The sequence below is a fragment of the Acomys minous genome (genome assembly GCF_964271855.1).
Source record: "Acomys minous genome assembly, chromosome: 9".
NCBI classification, from domain to species: domain Eukaryota; kingdom Metazoa; phylum Chordata; class Mammalia; order Rodentia; family Muridae; genus Acomys; species Acomys minous.
In genome coordinates, this window is record NC_140490.1 from 14,787,065 (window position 1) to 14,804,957 (window position 17,893).

At 37.3% G+C, this 17,893-nt stretch overlaps 1 protein-coding gene across 4 annotated transcripts in view; it reads right to left on the reverse strand.

Annotated features, from left to right (window-relative positions):
• Nucleotides 1-801: 801 nt before the first annotated feature.
• WAPL (WAPL cohesin release factor) overlaps nucleotides 802-17,893 on the reverse strand; it is a 68,599-nt gene continuing 51,507 nt past the window's right edge. For all 4 annotated transcript variants that reach the window (XM_084796797.1, XM_084796796.1, XM_084796795.1 and 1 more), the window contains exons 12-19: nucleotides 16,122-16,198; nucleotides 12,721-12,896; nucleotides 12,148-12,263; nucleotides 11,321-11,485; nucleotides 10,046-10,253; nucleotides 7,745-7,833; nucleotides 3,659-3,754; nucleotides 802-3,126 (exon numbers count right to left, since the gene is read on the reverse strand). In XM_084796797.1, the coding sequence (XP_084652923.1) occupies nucleotides 3,061-3,126; nucleotides 3,659-3,754; nucleotides 7,745-7,833; nucleotides 10,046-10,253; nucleotides 11,321-11,485; nucleotides 12,148-12,263; nucleotides 12,721-12,896; nucleotides 16,122-16,198 (993 nt within the window). In that variant the 3' untranslated portion in view covers nucleotides 802-3,060. The remainder of the gene's footprint in view (nucleotides 3,127-3,658; nucleotides 3,755-7,744; nucleotides 7,834-10,045; nucleotides 10,254-11,320; nucleotides 11,486-12,147; nucleotides 12,264-12,720; nucleotides 12,897-16,121; nucleotides 16,199-17,893) is intronic.

Sequence of the window (17,893 nt, forward strand, 5' to 3'; positions counted from 1 at the left end):
AAAAGCCCAAACCATCAACCCAGGGATGGGAGACACCAGTACATGTGCCCTCAATAGTCACAAGTACTCTACTTCATCTTCAGAACATATTTACTTTCTCACAATAAAACGGTAAAAAGGAAAAAAAATTGTAAAAACTACCACTTACTAAACACTAAACTTTGAACATTAATAATAATGCTTCACATACATTTAATCTTTACAGCCATGAGGTAGGTAAGGAAACTGGGTAAATGGTAGGTTTCAAGAATTTGCTCAAAGTTAGCAGCAAGTACCAAAGCTGGGCATCAAATTCCATGTGTGTAATTTAGGTCTTTCCAAGTCTAGAACCTGCCTCTTTTGCCTGTTCTTACATGTGGTCTTACACTTGGGTAGGCGTGCAAATGGGGAGAGTGGATAGGAAACTTAGGCGGAAAATCCTGAAATCTGCTTTTGTGACTAAAGCAGCAAAAAAAGGTTGAGGAATCTACTTGTAAATGTGAAAATCTTAAAAGGCTGACAAGAAAAACTTTAAAAGCTAAAAGGTGGCTATAAAAGTCTCAGCAGCAGATAAGCTTGCAGGCATTCAGAAAGCCAGAAGATTTAAAGCAACACTACCAAGTATTCTAAGAATCTAACTAAACACGCAGAAAACCACCATCCCTAGCCCATGTGCTTGCTGCCATGCAGACCAGTATTTAGTATATAAACTATTTTTTAAAAATTGACTTATGCTAAAGTGACACAGTGTGTTGGCCTTATCAAGTTTCTGAGGCTTCTTCCTTCAAAACAGGTCAATAGACTTATGTTAAAGACAACATGTGTATTTAAAGTAGCAATTTTATTTGAGTTAAAATTATTTACAAAAACCCAAAGACATACTTCATGAAACTGGTACAAACTATTTTTTCCTGCCGTTGGCTTTTGCTCCAAAGATCACAGCTGAGAAATACTGTATAAAATAAAAATAGGATTGGATTCAGAAAAGTATCCTACTGTTCTAATATCCAACTGGTAGTATTTACAGAAATATTTACAATGGAAAAAAAGGTTACCTTAAAACTTTAATTAATTTGCAAGTCAGCCTCAAGTACCCTAAAATGAGAGTTCTCTGAGGATTAAAAACACACAAATGCACTGCAGTTGGTAAGGTGGTACCTTCCTCACAACCCACCCCACCAAAACCTGCATCTCTATCAGTGCTTGACAATTAGTTATTATTTTTAAAACAAAACAAAACAAAAAACTGTTAAACACTGAGGTAAATCAATTATCAAATGATTACCAGTGTAACAGAAAAAATGTAATTCGCCCTGATGATCTCATCCAACTGTTTACTGTTCCTTAACATCTGCCACAATCAAGAATCTGTTCCTCAAATCCAATGATTAATAAATATCAATGTATTTTAAAATAATTAATTAAAATATATCTAAGGAAATTTGTGAACATAAAAGTTCGCTGAACTAGTTTGGTACTCAGGGCAAATACAATCTCAAGTTACCACATTACACTGGCATTATTGTGTTCTTAAAGGTAATGGGTAGGGGTCTGGGTGGGCAGAAGGAAGAAAACAATTTGCCTAGAGTCAGTTACTTCCTTATAGATTTCCCAACAATCTGCATTATCAAAAATAGGAAGACAATAGAAGGCAGCCACTGCATTTAAAAAACATTACAGCTGGCACTGATACAAGAGCCCCGGTTTGTTACTTTATACAAGGAAATAACAAAGTCTAAAATGAGTCAAAATTAGACTTTTAGCTATTTTCCCCAATACACACCAAACTAATATTTTTATGGCTTCAAGTTTTACAAATCCAATGAAGAAATGTGATGTAACTATCTGAAAGGTAATTAAAAGTATTAATGAAACATCTCTGGAAAGCCTGTTCTCAGGCCACTTAATAAAAAGGGGAAAACGTACAACCAGTGGTCTGAACAATACAGAAAACAAAACAAACAAAAAACCCAAAAACTTATGAAATTTAACCTATAAACCATGTTCTGTGTGTCCCACAACTGTTTTCTAAACAACTGTTCTATAAACAAAGAATCTGAATAAAAAAGGGTCTTCTCTACACCAGCAATTTTAAGGCTTTGCGCTTATGCAATTGATCCTGTCACTCTATAGAAGAATATACACGCTATCTGGAAAAACGAATTCCACATTGGTGTTTTAGCTTCCTTATATTTACTGTACTGAACATTAGAAAATATATCTAGAGAACGTCTCTCAAAACCTAACAATGTTTCAAGAGCCTCCCTAGCATTAAGTGTAAACTACCCTGGGTTTGTCTATTTTTGCTTAATCCTTTAACAGGGCACATTATCTTATATAATATAATATTCCCTCAAACTGCTATTTGTTTTCTTGTGCCTATAGCTATGACACGTAATGGTATGATATTGAATATGGTCATGGTCTCAGAAGTGAAAAATAGTTCAACACCCAAACCTAATCAAGAATAAAAAAATATACTATTAATCCCTTGTGTCTTTGGATTCCATCTAATTTTAAATATAGACAGTAGTTCAGGGAACAACAACCAAAAAAATTCACAAAATTATTAAAAGCTTTATTTACGATTGGAATCATTCAACAAAAAGCAAAAGCAAATGAGCCTGAAAAAGGAACTAAGCTGTTGTCTAGAATGTCCTCAGAACATTCAATACCTCAGTAGCTAAGCTGCCTCTGCACCTGACTGGCATGACAACAGTGGCTCAACATACACAGCAGTTGCACTAACAGCAGCACAAATTTTCCCCTTTAACCCTTGCCCAAAATAAAGCAAGGGAACAAAGGGAGGGTATAGACTCTGCCGAGTTAAGTGTATTTAAATACTGCATGGGATTGTTAACAGCCTGAACCTTTCCCCTCATTTTTGATAGCTGCAGATTGATGTAGTAACTGTCATTTAGCAAATGCAGAATGCAAGATGAAGAATCGGGTGATCATAAAAATCCAAACACGAATGATACTGATGAATGCTCTTGGTATCTTCAAGGACTTCTTTCATGTCTTTTCTTTGTCTAAGGATAGCTCCAGCATTACCAAGCACCTGAAGCAAAGGTAAAGCAGCTAGCAATGTTCCAAATATTCAATCACTCTAGAAATAGACTTCTGGCCTGTTGTTCCAACAGCACACTAAACAAGGAAGAAAGGAAATGACGGTTAATACTCAACAAAAAGGTTTTAAAAGATGTATTAAAGCAAGTTTACTTTCTAAAGAGCACAGTGAACTTAAATCATTCCATCTGTCACAATGATCTTCTATCTGTGTGTAGCACCATCCCGCAGGCAAGAGGCCCAGCTGGGATACAAGGAGGAAACAGATACACTCTCTTTTCTGGCCACCACAAGGTCTTCTCCCATTCCACCCCACTACCCTAGCCACACTGAACTAAAAATTCTCCAACTGTAAACCAGAAAGTACCTTTCTGTAAGCTGCTTATGTTAAATATTTTGCCACAGTGAGGAAGAGCCTAACACTATGGCCATTATTATTTTCATCATCAATGTATTCTATTTAAATTTAAAAATACAGGTCCACCAACTATACCTATAATTCTACCACTGAACGGCTGAAGCAAAAGGATTGCCAGCCTGGGCTGCAGTATAAGATTTTGTCTAGAAAACAATAAAAAACTCATATAAATATGTAATAAAAGTTACTTACAGTAAGATTCATGAAACTTAAGAATTTTTTAAGCATCTCTGTCATTATAGAGAAATCTCCTTCTGGAAGATACTCCCTTACCGTAGTTACATTGATCTGAAGAAACAGATTAAAAACAGTCAGTCAGCTGGCAGAAAATGATACTGTGACTCAGTGTCGTCGGCTCTGCTACATACCCTGTAGTGAGCATCTATAAGGGCTCCAAAACTGCTGAGTTGCTTCTATTCCATATTCACTTACCCATGAGCAGACACATTCAGGTCTATTCCCCACTCCATACCACCCTGCCCACAGAAAGAAAGGAGGAAAGGCAAAGCTAGCAAGAGCTATAATGAAATATCCGTGAATATTTATTTTGGAAATGCAAAGAGAAAGGTGTGAAATAAACTGCACCATTAAATGTGTAGACAAACTATACTCACAGAACTGCTTATAAATCAAAGGGATTAAAGAAAAATATCCATGCTACAAAAGTAAATTACAAGAATTAACTAAAGCTTTAAACACATCATTTGTGACAAAGTATGGATCAATCCCAAGAGGGATAATTATTTCATTATGTTTAGAAATGCTTAATTTAGCTGGGCAGTGGTGGTACATGCCTTTAGCCCCAGGAGGCAGAGGCAGGAGGATCTCTGTGAGTTCAAGGCCAGCCTGGTCTACAGAGTGAGTTCCAAGACAGCCAGAGCTACACAGGAAATCCTGTCTCGGAAAAAACCAAAACAACAACAGCAACAACAACAGCAACCACAACAGCAACAACAACAAGTGTAATTTAAAGCTCCAGAAAGAATAAAAGAAGAACCTTCTGGGCCAGGCATGGTGGTGCATGCCTGTAATCCTGAGAACTTGGCAGGCAGACGTAGGTGGATCTCTAAGTTCAAGGCCAGCCTGGTCTACAAATGGAGTCCAGGACACCCAGGGCTACACAGAGAAACCTTGTCCCAAAAACAGAAAAAAGAAAAGAAAAGAAAAGAAAAGAAAAGAAAAGAAAAGGAGAAAAGGACCTTCTGAGCTGCTCATCTGTACTAAAAACCATAAGAGTTTGAAAATACGACATAAAGGATAAAAAGGAAACCCTGACTTCTGTTGATGGGTGAAAGGAAGAGACTACTTATTACTCTAATTTAAAGAAATTACCAACAGCCTCAGATCCCTTTCTTCTATTCCTCCACTAGGGTACCTATACAATTATAAAGTGAAATAATGGCAAGAAACACCTCAGAAAAGATGTAATAAACTCATAAAATAAGCCAGGTAGCGGTGATGGCGGTGGTGGCGGTGGTGGGGTGCGGTGCACTCCTTTAATCCCAGCACTTGGGAGGCAGAGGCAGGTGGATCGCTGTGAGCTTGAGGCTAACCTGGTCTACAAAGTGAGTCCCGGACAGCCAAAGCTACACAGAGAAACCCTGTCTCGGAAAAAAAAACAAACCAACAAAAACAACTCATAAAATAGAGGCTACAGAAAAGACTCAGCAGTTAAGAAGACTGGGTATTTTACCAGAGAACCTGGGTTTGGTTCCCAGCACCTACATAGTTATGGCTGATAATTGTCTCTAACTCCAGTTCTAGTCAACCTGATATCTTTTTGGCCTCTAGTCACCAGGCACATTCTTGAGGCACAAACATGCATATAGATTATGCTGGTTAGGTTTCTGTCAACTTGCCAAAAACTAGAGTCATCTTGAAAGAGAGAACACTAACAGAGGAACTGCGTCCATCAGATGACCTGCAAACAAACTGAATAAACTGATCTACAAAGGGAGTCCAGGTTAGCCAAGGCTACACAGAGAAACTCTGCCTCAAAAAGCTAAAACAAACAAACACATTACCAGTCAGGGTGGGCAACAGAAAATGAGAAGAGTTTCTTGGACTGCCTAAGCATGAGGCTAAAGAACACTGACAGCTCTTCCTGCACCTGACTATATGTTTTATCCCTTCCAGTTCCTTAGTGGGAAAGCCAATTTACTGTGTATTTATTGTGGCATCTAGTTTCCTAATTATAAGGATGGACAAGGCAACTAATATATCATATCTGTGGCTCAAGAATCCACAATATTGTCCATAAATTCACAATCCTGTTTTTGAGGGACACAAAAGCTACAGACAGCCACATAAGGCTCATATATCAAACTAATTCAACTTTATTAGGTATAGGTATACATGACTGTCTCAATGTACTTTATCATAGCAATTAGAAATTAAGGTAACTATTGACCTCTCACTTTACCTACCTGTGCCACATATTCCAAAGGGAGCACTCAAAGTAACTGCAAGATCCTATTTACATTGTATTTTTAATGTTTATATTTGTTTTTCCAATATCTATAAGCTTCACTTCTGTGTGACAGCCTAATTATGTAGACACATATTTCTCAGAGATAATTCCTGATGAATTTCTCTGTATAGCCTTGGCTGTCCTGGACTCACTTTGTAGACCAAGCTGGCCTAGAACTCATAGTGATCTGCCTGTCTCTGCCTCCCAAGTGCTGGGATTAAAGGCGTGCGTGCGCCACCGCCATCACCACCCAGCTATTCCTTATGAACTTAAGACACTAAGAGTAATCTCATTTTCCTAGCCTGAAATTGGTTCAGAGGGAAACATGTGGTCCAATGCTCAGCCAGACAAATGATCCAAGAATGATGTCATAACGAAAAGCGGGAGGAGGTCCTGTGAGACATTACTTAACTAGATGGGACCTTAGGTATTGTCACCTTACAACCATGACAAGTGCTTTTAGATATTAAAAATATTTTGGTGATTTTAACTATGTGTAGGTATATATGTGTGCTTGTGGGTTTGGGCATAGAATGCAGGTGATGGTGGAGGCCAGAGGCATTAGATACCTTGGAGCTGGACTTAAAAAATGGTTATGAGCAAGCTGACATGGGTGCTAGGAACTAAACTCCCAGTTCTCTGAAAAGCAGCATGTGCTCTTAACAGCTAAGCCATCTCTCCTGCCCATGAAGAGTGCTTTTAATTTTTAACCAAAGAAAACAACAACAAAACATCTGCAGAAGTTACCAATAAATTAGGCCACATCTGGCTTGGCCAACAGAGCACAGGCTTTATACTACCCCTTTAGTGTCTTTTACATCAGCTACAGGCACTACAAGGGACAGTACCACTCACACCAAGAACTTTCCTGTTGTACCTAATGCATTCTTTCTTTAGGAACTATCCTGAAAAGATCATTAATATTTTAGAGTCTTTTTCACTCTAAACTATGTTAACTTCTTATATGATATCCTTTTTATGACACTAAAAGCATTAGTGTCATAGAACTCATTACTTTTTTTGGAAACCAGGTCTCTAGGCCCAGGCTGCCACCAAACTTTCTTTTTAGCCGAGGATAATCTTCAATTTGTGATCCACCCACCTTGAGCTCACAAGTGTTGGAATTCCAGGAATAACTGCCATAACTTTTAAGTAGTACTAGAGACTAAACCCAGAGCTTCATACGTAACTAAGCAAGCACATTCATAGCTGAGCTCCATCATGAGCCCCACTAGTTTGTTTTTTAATTAATATCTTTAAAAGCTTGACTCTGGTAGATAATTCAGTTCTTACAAAAGCCATGAAGATCTACAATTTGCTCCATCTCAATATTAGGAAAGCCTTTATTGGAAGGAAATAAAGATGTTCATTGTATTAAAAAAAAATTTTTTTAAAGAAACTGTCTAGAAAATTAAACATTTCCCCCCACAGAGGGAAAAAAAAATGTTTAAATAACATTGTGACCAACCAAAAGTTCTTCTGAAATTAAAAAGCAGGTATGAACAGGAACATTTTTTTAAAGCGAACAAATGCTGGCTGGCATGATTATAATTCTTTAGGGGTAAAAAAAAACAGTATGTTAGCCGGGCATGGTGGCGCATGCCTTTAATCCCAGCACTTGGGAGGCAGAGGCAGGTGGATCGCTGAGAGCTGGAGGCCAGCCTAGTCTACAAAGCAAGTCCAGGACAGTCAAGGCTACACAGAGAAACCCTGTCTCAAAAAACCAACAACAACAGCATCAGGTAATGACATGAAGCTGTCGCACAACTTTTAAAGAGACATAAAGCATTTCTGAACTAATCACTTACTGGACTCTCCTGGCAGAGACACCCAAGAAGCAGAGCTGTGTAGGAGGCCACGATGCAATCCTCCATGTGTTTGCCAGCATGTTGAAGGGCTGAAACAGTTAAATAAAAAGTTGTAAGAGTGAGCAATTGCTACAAACTCCATAACTTCAATTATTTTTTTCTATCACCTTAAAAGTTACTAAACGTGATACATGAACAATTCAGTATCCCAAATTAGTAAAAATTATCTCAAAATGAATAGGGGCCCAAATATAAGAACTAAACTGCAACATAAAGATTGGTTTTTGAGAAGGATACCACTAACAAAGTGAAAGACAACTCACAAAAGAGAAGTACACAACGATTTATCTGGTAAGATACTCAAAATATAAAGAATTTTTTCAATTTAACAACAAAAGACAAATACTCAGATTAAAACATAGGCAAGAGACTCAAATAAATATTTCTTTAAAGGAAATAAAATTTCCATCCACTAAAATGACTAAGGAAAAAACAAAAAACAAACAAACAAAAAACCCTTCAAGGTAATCCTGAAGGTGTGAATAAACTGGAACCCTCATGTATTATTTCCACACTGGAAAACAACATCACTGTACTAGCTGGATAGTAGAAACAATTGCTCATCAATGGACTAAGAGAAAAACAAAATGTAGTAAGACTATGCAATGGTTATATGCATAGTCATATGTATGTATATGTATACATATACAGTGTTCTGCCTACATGTACACCTGCAGGCCAGAAGAGGGCATCAGATCACATTATAGATGGTTGTGAGCCACCATGTGGTTGCTGGGAATTGAACTCAGGACCTCTGGAAGAAGTCAATGCTCTTATCTGCTGAGGCATCTCTCTAGCCTGAGCAATTATTTTTTAATAAGGCTGCTTAAACAAAACTATGAGCATATCATGCACTAAACTATCAAAGCTTATCTGGATTGAACCACAGGCCTTCGAATAAGAGACTATGAAAAAATGTAGTAGCTAAGTTATTTATTATTATTATCATCATCATTATATTATTATTATAAATTAATTAGTTCACTTTATCTCCATCATCATCATCATCATATTATTATTATTATTATAAATTAATTAGTTCACTTTATCTCCTAGTCATAGAGTCCTCCATCCTTTCCTCCTAGTCCCACCTTCTCTTCTCCATCCCCTATTCCTCGGAAAAGGGGAGCACCCCTACCACCCACCCCAGCTCATCAAGTCGCATCAAGACTGAGTTCATCCTCTTTCCCTATAGCAGTAACTTCAGGGGGAAGTGATGGAAAAGCAGGCCACAGAGTCCATGTTAGAGACAGCCCCACTCTCCTTATTAGTGGATCCACATGAAGCCTGAGCTGCCCATCGGAGTAGCTAAGTTTCTTAGAAACAATATTTTCTGGGCTGGAAAGATGACTCAGAGGTTAAGAGCACTGAAGTCCCAGCAACCACACGGTGGCTCATTACCATCTATAATGAGACCTGATACCCACTTCTAGGCTACAGACGTACGTGCAGGCAGAACATTGTATACATAATAAATAAAAGTTTTTTAAAACATTTTTTTCTTAGAGTATCAGAACTTAGGGAAGGAGTAGCTTAACATAAAGAAAAGAGGCTCTGCATCAGTCTCCTTAAGAGGAAAATGTCGAGCATACTAAATTCCAAAACCTTAGTGAAGCACAGGCCTTTAATCCCAGCACTCAAGAGGGAGAGGCAGGCAGATACTAGAGTTCGAGGCCAGCCTGGTCCACAGAGTTCCAGGATAACCAGAGCTAGAGCAGTCTCGATAAACCAAACAAGGAAACCCCAAAACCTCAGGGACATGGTTACAAATAACTATTTTGCACAATTTATACACAAGTAAGTATAATTTCTGGAAATATTAGGCAGTCAATGTCAATAATTCATTAGTAAAGAATAGTGCCTTTAGCTAGGTATGTATTGCTCTTTACCCAGTAAGATCTGAGAACTACTACTAAAATTTTGACAAAATACCTCAGTTTAAGGTGAGGTAGACAAACGAAATCTGAGAAATGCATCCCCTCCGCCTTAGAACCCATGTTGGCCTCCAACTTGCGTTCCTTTGGCCTCGCTCTGTCAAGTGCTAGCATTATAGATGTGCACTATCATGCTGAGCTTAGCTGCTACTCTAAACAGAGTAAAGGAGAACTACCAAGAAAGGTGAACTTCCACTGACACACACCATGCTCACTGCTAGGAAGAATTACTGGAAAAAAAAAACATTATTTTCAATGTAAATTGAAAATTGAGTAGCAAATATATTACCACTCAAGATAAACATGCCTTTATTGAGGTCAAGTTCTTCGTCATCCTCCTCCTTCTTCTGTTTCTCCTCTGTACCATCAGTCTTTTCGGTTGACACCCACTGTATTTCTCCACTTGTTTCTTGCCACTCTCCACTCTTATCATGCTGAGTGGTGGGAGCATCTTTGATCAATTCATCTGTTTTACTTTCTGCCAACTGGGCTGCTCTCTCTCGCTCAAGAAACAGCTAATAGAAATTATTTTTGAAAATCATTAAAAAAGAGATCAATGGGTTAGACCCTGAGGTTAGTACTTGACACATATGAGCAAAACTAAATGACTGCAAATGATTGCACTTATAAACTTACACACACAATTACAATGAAGATGCACACATACAGAAATTATAATTAAGGAAGTGGGAGGGATACAGGAGGCACTAGAGAGGAAGGACAGGAATGGAAATTCAAAACAAAATTTAAAACATCAAGTACCAACATGTACTTGTTTTAAATAAGAATATCTGGTCTTTAAAAAGCTTTCGCAGTACATTTTACTGAAAACCAAAGCTAAAGTATAAATGCTGCTAAGATTTAAGTAATCTAGTAACAGTTCATATACTGTTTCCAAGATTGAAAGTCTCCATAATTGTCCTTAATCCTGGTAATATTATGAAGACTAAAGAGACAAAAAAACCCAAAAAAACAAAACACCCTACTAATTTTTAAAATGAAAAAACAAAAGAAAACAACTAACCTACACATGTTGGATAAATTAAGCAGAAGGAAAAACAATGACTAAACTGCACTAGGTAAAACAACATGACTTCCTTGAAAGACATTAAAAATATAAACAATAAATACAAAAGTTCTCAGGAAGAATTCGAGCTGAGATGCTTTCTATCTACTATGTATTCCATACACTCAAGACAACACACCAAATTCCTTGCCTTCAATCATCTTTTCCTTTTGTTGCTATGGTGTTTAACACAAAAAGCCCCTAATATAGCCATCCACACTATTTGGGAAATGCACCAAGTTATTAATGAGAATTACCTAAATATCAAATGCTAAGCAGACCTTAAAAGATGTGCTAAATGTACAGACTTTGAAGACAGTATGTATAGGACAATAACTTTGAAAAAACAAACTAGCAGTTCTCAAAACCAGTCCAAGAATCCCCAGAGGACCTAGGGACCCTGTCAGGGAATCTGGAAGGTATGGCTGAAGGGGTCAGTTGACGTTTTTCATTTTCTGAGTGCACAGTAGACCTTGTAGAATTTATATAATTTGCAATTATGTCACTGCTGCTCACCTGTACTAAAGCCTGAACCGCATGAACTTGTCCAGCTAGCCTTAAACTATGATCTCCTTCTCCACTAGAGAAGGAGGAATCAAAGGAACAGGATGTTTCCATGTTGACGAGGCAGTGTCGATTCCGGGCACTATACTCCACCAGATTTATCAGTAGACCCAAACCCTATAAAACATTTAAAATCATAATTATCACAAACAATAATGTAATGAATGTAATATATGTAACTTTTATTGTTAAATAAAATATTAAGCAGAATTTTTCCATCAGTAAAACTGTTTTTTAAAAAACTACTAAGTAAGGTACTGCTCTTTCTTTTAATGGGCTTAAATAGACAGCAGAGGAACTATTTTTGCTTTCTGTGCTCTAGCCTGGCCTTGACTCATGGTCATCCTCTTACTCCATCCTCCAAAGTGCTAGGATTACATACATGGCTTAACTCCTTCAGTTATTAACCACTATTTCAGATTATACTTTTATTTTTATAAGGGATATTTTATAAAAACAAAAAAATATGAGGATGTTCATGAGGATCCATCAAAACAACATATCATTTTTTTTTAAGATTTATTTATTTATTATGTATACAATGTTCTGTCTCCACATGTGCTTTCACTCCAGAAGAGGGCACCAGAACTCATAACAGATGGTTGTGAGCCACCATGTGGTTGCTGGGAATTGAACTCAGGACCTCTGGATGAGCAGCCAGTGCTCTTAACCTCTGAGCCATCTCTCCAGCCTAAAACAACAGATTCTTAAATCCAAACTAAATCAAAAGATTAATTGCCTAAAGATGAGATAAAATACAAAGTGATCATGTCACTCACCAGCACTCGAATATCAAATCTCTGCTCCTGAGGTAGGTACTTTGGAACCTGAAGAACACAGTTCATCGCTGTGCCTATGAGTCCGTCTTGTTCTCCCGTCTTTGTGCTGCCCCACTCTGCAGTAAGAAGAGAAACAAAATCTTCCTGATGACATATAACCACATTTAATGAGCTTTTAGTTGTTGGGTTTTGTTTTGTTTTCCTTTTTCTTTTTTTCTCCTAGTTCTGGTTTTTCTCTGTAATCCTTGCTATGCACCCAAGCTGGCTTTTCCACCTCGTGGCATTCCTCTTGCCTTAGCCTCCCCAAGTGTGAAGATTATAAGTATATCCACCATACCCAACTACTAAAAGTATTAAGTTGCCTAACTATAACTTTACTGAAATACATGGTTTTGAAATTTCAAGGCTAATCTACTAGGCAGTTCTAAAAGTAGTTTATGACTATAGGAGTAAGTCAATTATATTATGGAATATTATAAATCACTATATAAAAAACCAGAATAGCTTATTTCCATGTGCAACATATAATTATATAATAAACGTATAACTTTTCAGTTAGAAAATATTACTTACCATTATCATTAGTTAAATTAAGCAATACCCCAATGATAGCTCTCATGCAGTCCTCCACTGCTTTGCCCACATGGTTAGTTACATTCTGGTAAGGCAGAGGTTTGCTGTCTGCTATGCATATGCTGTTCTCAGCGCGGTTATACTGCTGAATCAGTTCTTCACAATGTTGTAATGCTCTTAAGAGAAAAGAAAATGTATACTATTATGGTATAATAAAAAGCTATACAGTTTCTATTTACTGAAAACAAAAACTTTCTTTTGGTTTTGTTTTCCTATTTTGAAAGTTACGTTCAATGTCTAATAATGTACTATATATGCCTGATAATCTCACTAGCTGTTAAATTTTAAATTTTCTCTATAGGACTGGAGAGATGGCTCAAAGGTTAAGAGCGCTCCTGCTCTTCCAAAGGTCCTGAGTTCAATTCCCACTAATCACATGGTGGCTCACAACTGTCTATAGTAAAATCTGGTGCCCTCTTCCAGCATGCAGGCAAAACACTGTATACTTAATAAAAAAAAATTTCTCTCTTTCTAAAGAAAGTTAAAGTTCTAAGTTCATTCCATGTTGAGCATAGTAGTGCCTGTCTATAGTTCCCCCACATGTCAATAGTCTCTACTATGAAGGAGGGAGAAGCAAAAGGATTGCTTTAGTCCAGGAGTTTACTGGCTAGGCAGAGTGAAATACTGTCTCAAACCAAACAAATACCACAACAACCACCCCGCCCCCAATCATAAAACAAACACAGGTGCGTTACTTACAGGAGCTGTCACATTTTACAGACACCTCAAACACAAAATATATCACCACCACGCACTGCCTCATAAGTTTTTAAGAAATAATATCCACTTCTCAATTTCACTTAGTTGTTTAGCAAATAAGGAAGAGAATGTTTTCTTAGCAGGTATAGTTTCACGTTTAAATTAAATCACTCAATTAAGAGTATTAAATGCCTGGCATACATTAAGGCAAATCATTACTTTTAGCTGTGGATCATTCAAATTAACAGGTCTTCTGGCAGCTATCCCCAATGGTCCCCAAGACCTGACACATACAAGAAGATAGGATACTTATACAGGTCTATATCTGAAGACTATCTGTAATTTTTTATTATTAATATATGCATATGATGTGTGTGGACGAAGGTACCACATCACCCACATGGGGGTCAGAAGACAATTTTGTAGGGATGATGCCGCTCCTTTTATCTTTGCAAGGGTTCTGGGCTTTGAGCAAAGGTCAAGTTCATACTGCAAGTCCCTTGACCTGCTGAGTCATCTCTCCAGACCCCAAAGGCATCTTTAAACATCAAATCCATTATACTTTTCAGGTGTGACACAGATAAACTGACACAGAAAGCTGACTTTGTCAATTTACTTTTCATGAATTGCATACCATACAAAACCCTTAGAGAAAAATTTAACATATTTAATCTATTACTAGCTCATTTTTAATACATAATGAGGAAATTCCATATGGTTCCTAATATTTTACAGTTCTTTGGTTTGGAAGATGTTCTTATAAGAACAAACCCAAATAATTTGATCTTTTGGTGTTTGAGGATATTGACAGAATCCCCGTTATTAGTAACTGAACTGTCTGTCCTAAGTATCACTGAGTATAAATGAGAGTTTTCTTAAAAGTTCCAGGCGAGTGCTATTCCCCAAACATCGAACTCTGACCTTTATCACCACTCCTAAAAGCATCTCACCAGAAAACTCTATGCAAGAGATCTGTCTACTAAACATTTCAATACTAAGGAAATTTTCAGGGATTAAAAATTATTTAAAAATGACTTTCAAAAGCAGAAATAATATACTTTTTAAAATAAAAAATAACAGGGACTAGGACTGATGATAAAGCACTTGTCTGGTACATGTGAAAGCACACGTTCAATCCTTACTGCTACAAACAACAGCAGCAGCAAAACAAACAACAGTAATCCAATCAACCAATCACAGCCACCACTTGTCAAATAAAATGCAATCAGAAACAGACTTCATCTTCAAGAAACTTCCTTAGTAAAGAAAAATTGCATGCGTTAAGGATAATAATGTCACCAGATGTGGTGGCGCATGACTTTAATCACAGCACACAGGAGGCAGAGCCAGGTGGATCTCTGTGAGTTTGAGGCCAGCCTGGTCTGCAAAGGGAGTCCCAGACAGCCAAGGAAGGCTACACAGAGAAACCCTGTCTCGGGAAAAGGGGAAAAAAAAAAGGGAGGGGGGGGAGATACTAACATCCTATAAAACTTACAAAAGCAACACAAAACAGGAAATAGATGACACAGCATTTATATTAGCTTCAAAGTAACACACAAAAAAGGCTGAGGTTATAGACAGAAACAAGGCTTGCCCAGATATTACTCAAACTGAGTAGTAAGAGTTTATCATAGTATTCTGTGTACATTTCTCATCTGAAATTCTCCACATAGAGGTTAAAATAGATAAGCTAGGCCATTCATACCTCAATAATTGTTCCTTTCATAAGGAATTTTACAAAGAAAATAAAAGGTCATATAGAATTGCAATTTAAGATTAGTTTTTCAAAGCAGAGACCCAGAGAAAGTTAAATCCCAGTGGCATAATGGTAGCTAAGATAAAGGCCAGAGAACTAGGGCAGAGAGAGCCAAAACTAGGACAGCAATGCCAAAAAGGACCTGTTGTAGTAAGACAGAACCAGGACTGGATGCACAGAAAACTGAGGTGACAGCATTAACCTAATTGTGATGAAAGTTAGATAGGGAGATACACAAAGATCTGGAAAGTGAGACAGAAACAAAAGGACTAAAATATTTACCATTTGCAATATACTAAGCCATGTTCTCCTAGGCCTTACATGTAAGAAGAATTTAACTCATTTCTATATATTCATATGTACGTACACCTTAAGACCACTTAAAATGTCTTAACAAACACGTTACCAGCTGGGCGTGGTGGCGCATGCCTTTAATCCCAGCACTCGGGAGACAGGTGGATCTCTGAGTTCAAGGCCAGCCTGGTCTATCAATCCAGTTCAGGACAACTAGGGCTATTTCACAGAGAAACCTTGTGTCGAAAAACCAAAACAAACAATTTACCTATATATATACTATATACACTGTATCTATGATATGTTAAAATATACTTACTTTTTTAGTTGTGAAAACTACCCTAGTGGCTAGGCACAATTCTTGACTTCCCCATAAAGAACTTGCAACAACAAAATAACTTGTCCAGGGTTATAGTTAACATAAGGAGCTGCAATTCTCACCAAAGCATTTTAGTTTAAATCTGTACTCTTAACTTTTGCTCAACAATGTACTTATTCAGGAAACTAACAGACAACACATTAAAGAAGAAACAGAATAAAACTTTATTTCCTGGGTTTTAAATGAATAATGAAGAGAATTTGTAAAACTTACTTAGCTGATGAAATAATGAGTTGTGAATCTTTATAGGCTATCAAGTAGCTTTGATTCTCTGGATTATGCACTGTTACCTAAAAGGAATGGATATAAAATGACTATGACAATTTATAATTTTCATTTACATAAATAATACCATACTTATGCCAGGCGTGGTGGCACACGCCTTTAATCCCAGCACTCGGGAGCCAGAGGCAGGTAGATCACTTTGAGTTTGGGGCCAGCCTGGTCTATAAAGTGAGTCCAGGACAGCAAAGGCTACACAGAAAAACCCTGCCTTGAAAAACAAAACAAAACAAAATAATAATAATAATAATAATAATACCACACTTTACCTGATGCCTTAAAATATACAAAGATGAAACAGATTCTGTCATCTAAGAACACAACTTCTTAAACTCTAGTTTGTGATGCACAGAATTGTAATTAAATGTGGGGGTTGCAAAACCTGGCAATGTAGAAAATTTCTCAATGTACCAACAACCAAAAATTTATTAAAAATCAAATGCATAATGAATCAAAAATGTTTTAAGAAATGCTTACCAGTGGCTTGATTTATTTTACTTATTTATTTTTAAGATTTTACTTAATTTTAATTTATGTTCATTGGTGTGAGGGTGTCAGAGCTTGGAGTTACAGACAGTTGTGAGCTGCCATGTGGGTACTGGGAATTGAACCCAGGTCCTTTTGAAAAGCAGGTAGTGCTCTTAACCACTGAGCCATCTCTCCAGTCCCCAGCTTGTTTGATTTCACTTGGTTCTATCATACAACAAGAGCATTGTGCATCATGACGACAGGCCACACACCAACAACCATTTCTCAAACAGCTAAGAAACAAGTCTGTTTTAAGGTATATATTACAATATACACAAAATGTTGTGGTCTTATAGTCATTTGACTAAATGTAACAAAGATTTTTTATGGTTTCCTCAATGTGTATCAAAGTATACCTCTCTGATTATATATTGTGTTAGAAGAGTGACTGACTTTAAAAGTTGTTTAAGCCAGGCAGTGGTGGCACATGCCTTTAATCCCAGCACTCAGGAGGCAGAGACAGAGGTAAGTGGAGCTCTGTGAGTCTGAGGCAGTCTGGTCTACAGAGAGAGTTCCAGGACAGTCAGGGCTACACAGAGAAACCCTGCCTTGAAAAACAAACCAAAGAATCTTTTTTAAAAAATTGCTGTTTAATAGGCGGACACGGTGGTGTACATGGCTTTAATCCTAGCACTCAGGAGGTGGAGGCAGAGACAGGTAGATCTCTGTGAGTCTGAGGCCAGCCTGGTCTACACAGCAAGTTCTAGGGCAGTCAGGACTACATATAAAAACTGTCTCCAAAAACAAAAACCAAACAAATAAAAAACCAAAATAATGTTTAAGATTCTGTCCTTTGTTTAATTTTTAAAATGCTTTGCCTTATATACCTATTCAATATTGTTAATATATTGAGGGTCACATTAAAATTTATTGGATAAAAAAATGTGAGTGGCAAAGTTTATTAAGCACTGATGCAGAAACATACCTCTACAACCTATAGGTTCAATTAAAATAAGAGAACTACTGCCTAGAATGTAGCATATATCTTTAATTTCTGTAAAGGAATTTTAATTCAGAACATGGCTGCTCTGGCATGAGACCACATCCAAAGACTTTCTAGGTCTGTGTAATCCAGCTGGAATACAGACATGCCTTTAGTCCAGGAGACGGAAACAAACAGATCTGAGTCAAGATAAGCCTGGTATAGAGCACGTTTCAGGTAAAGAAAGGTCCAG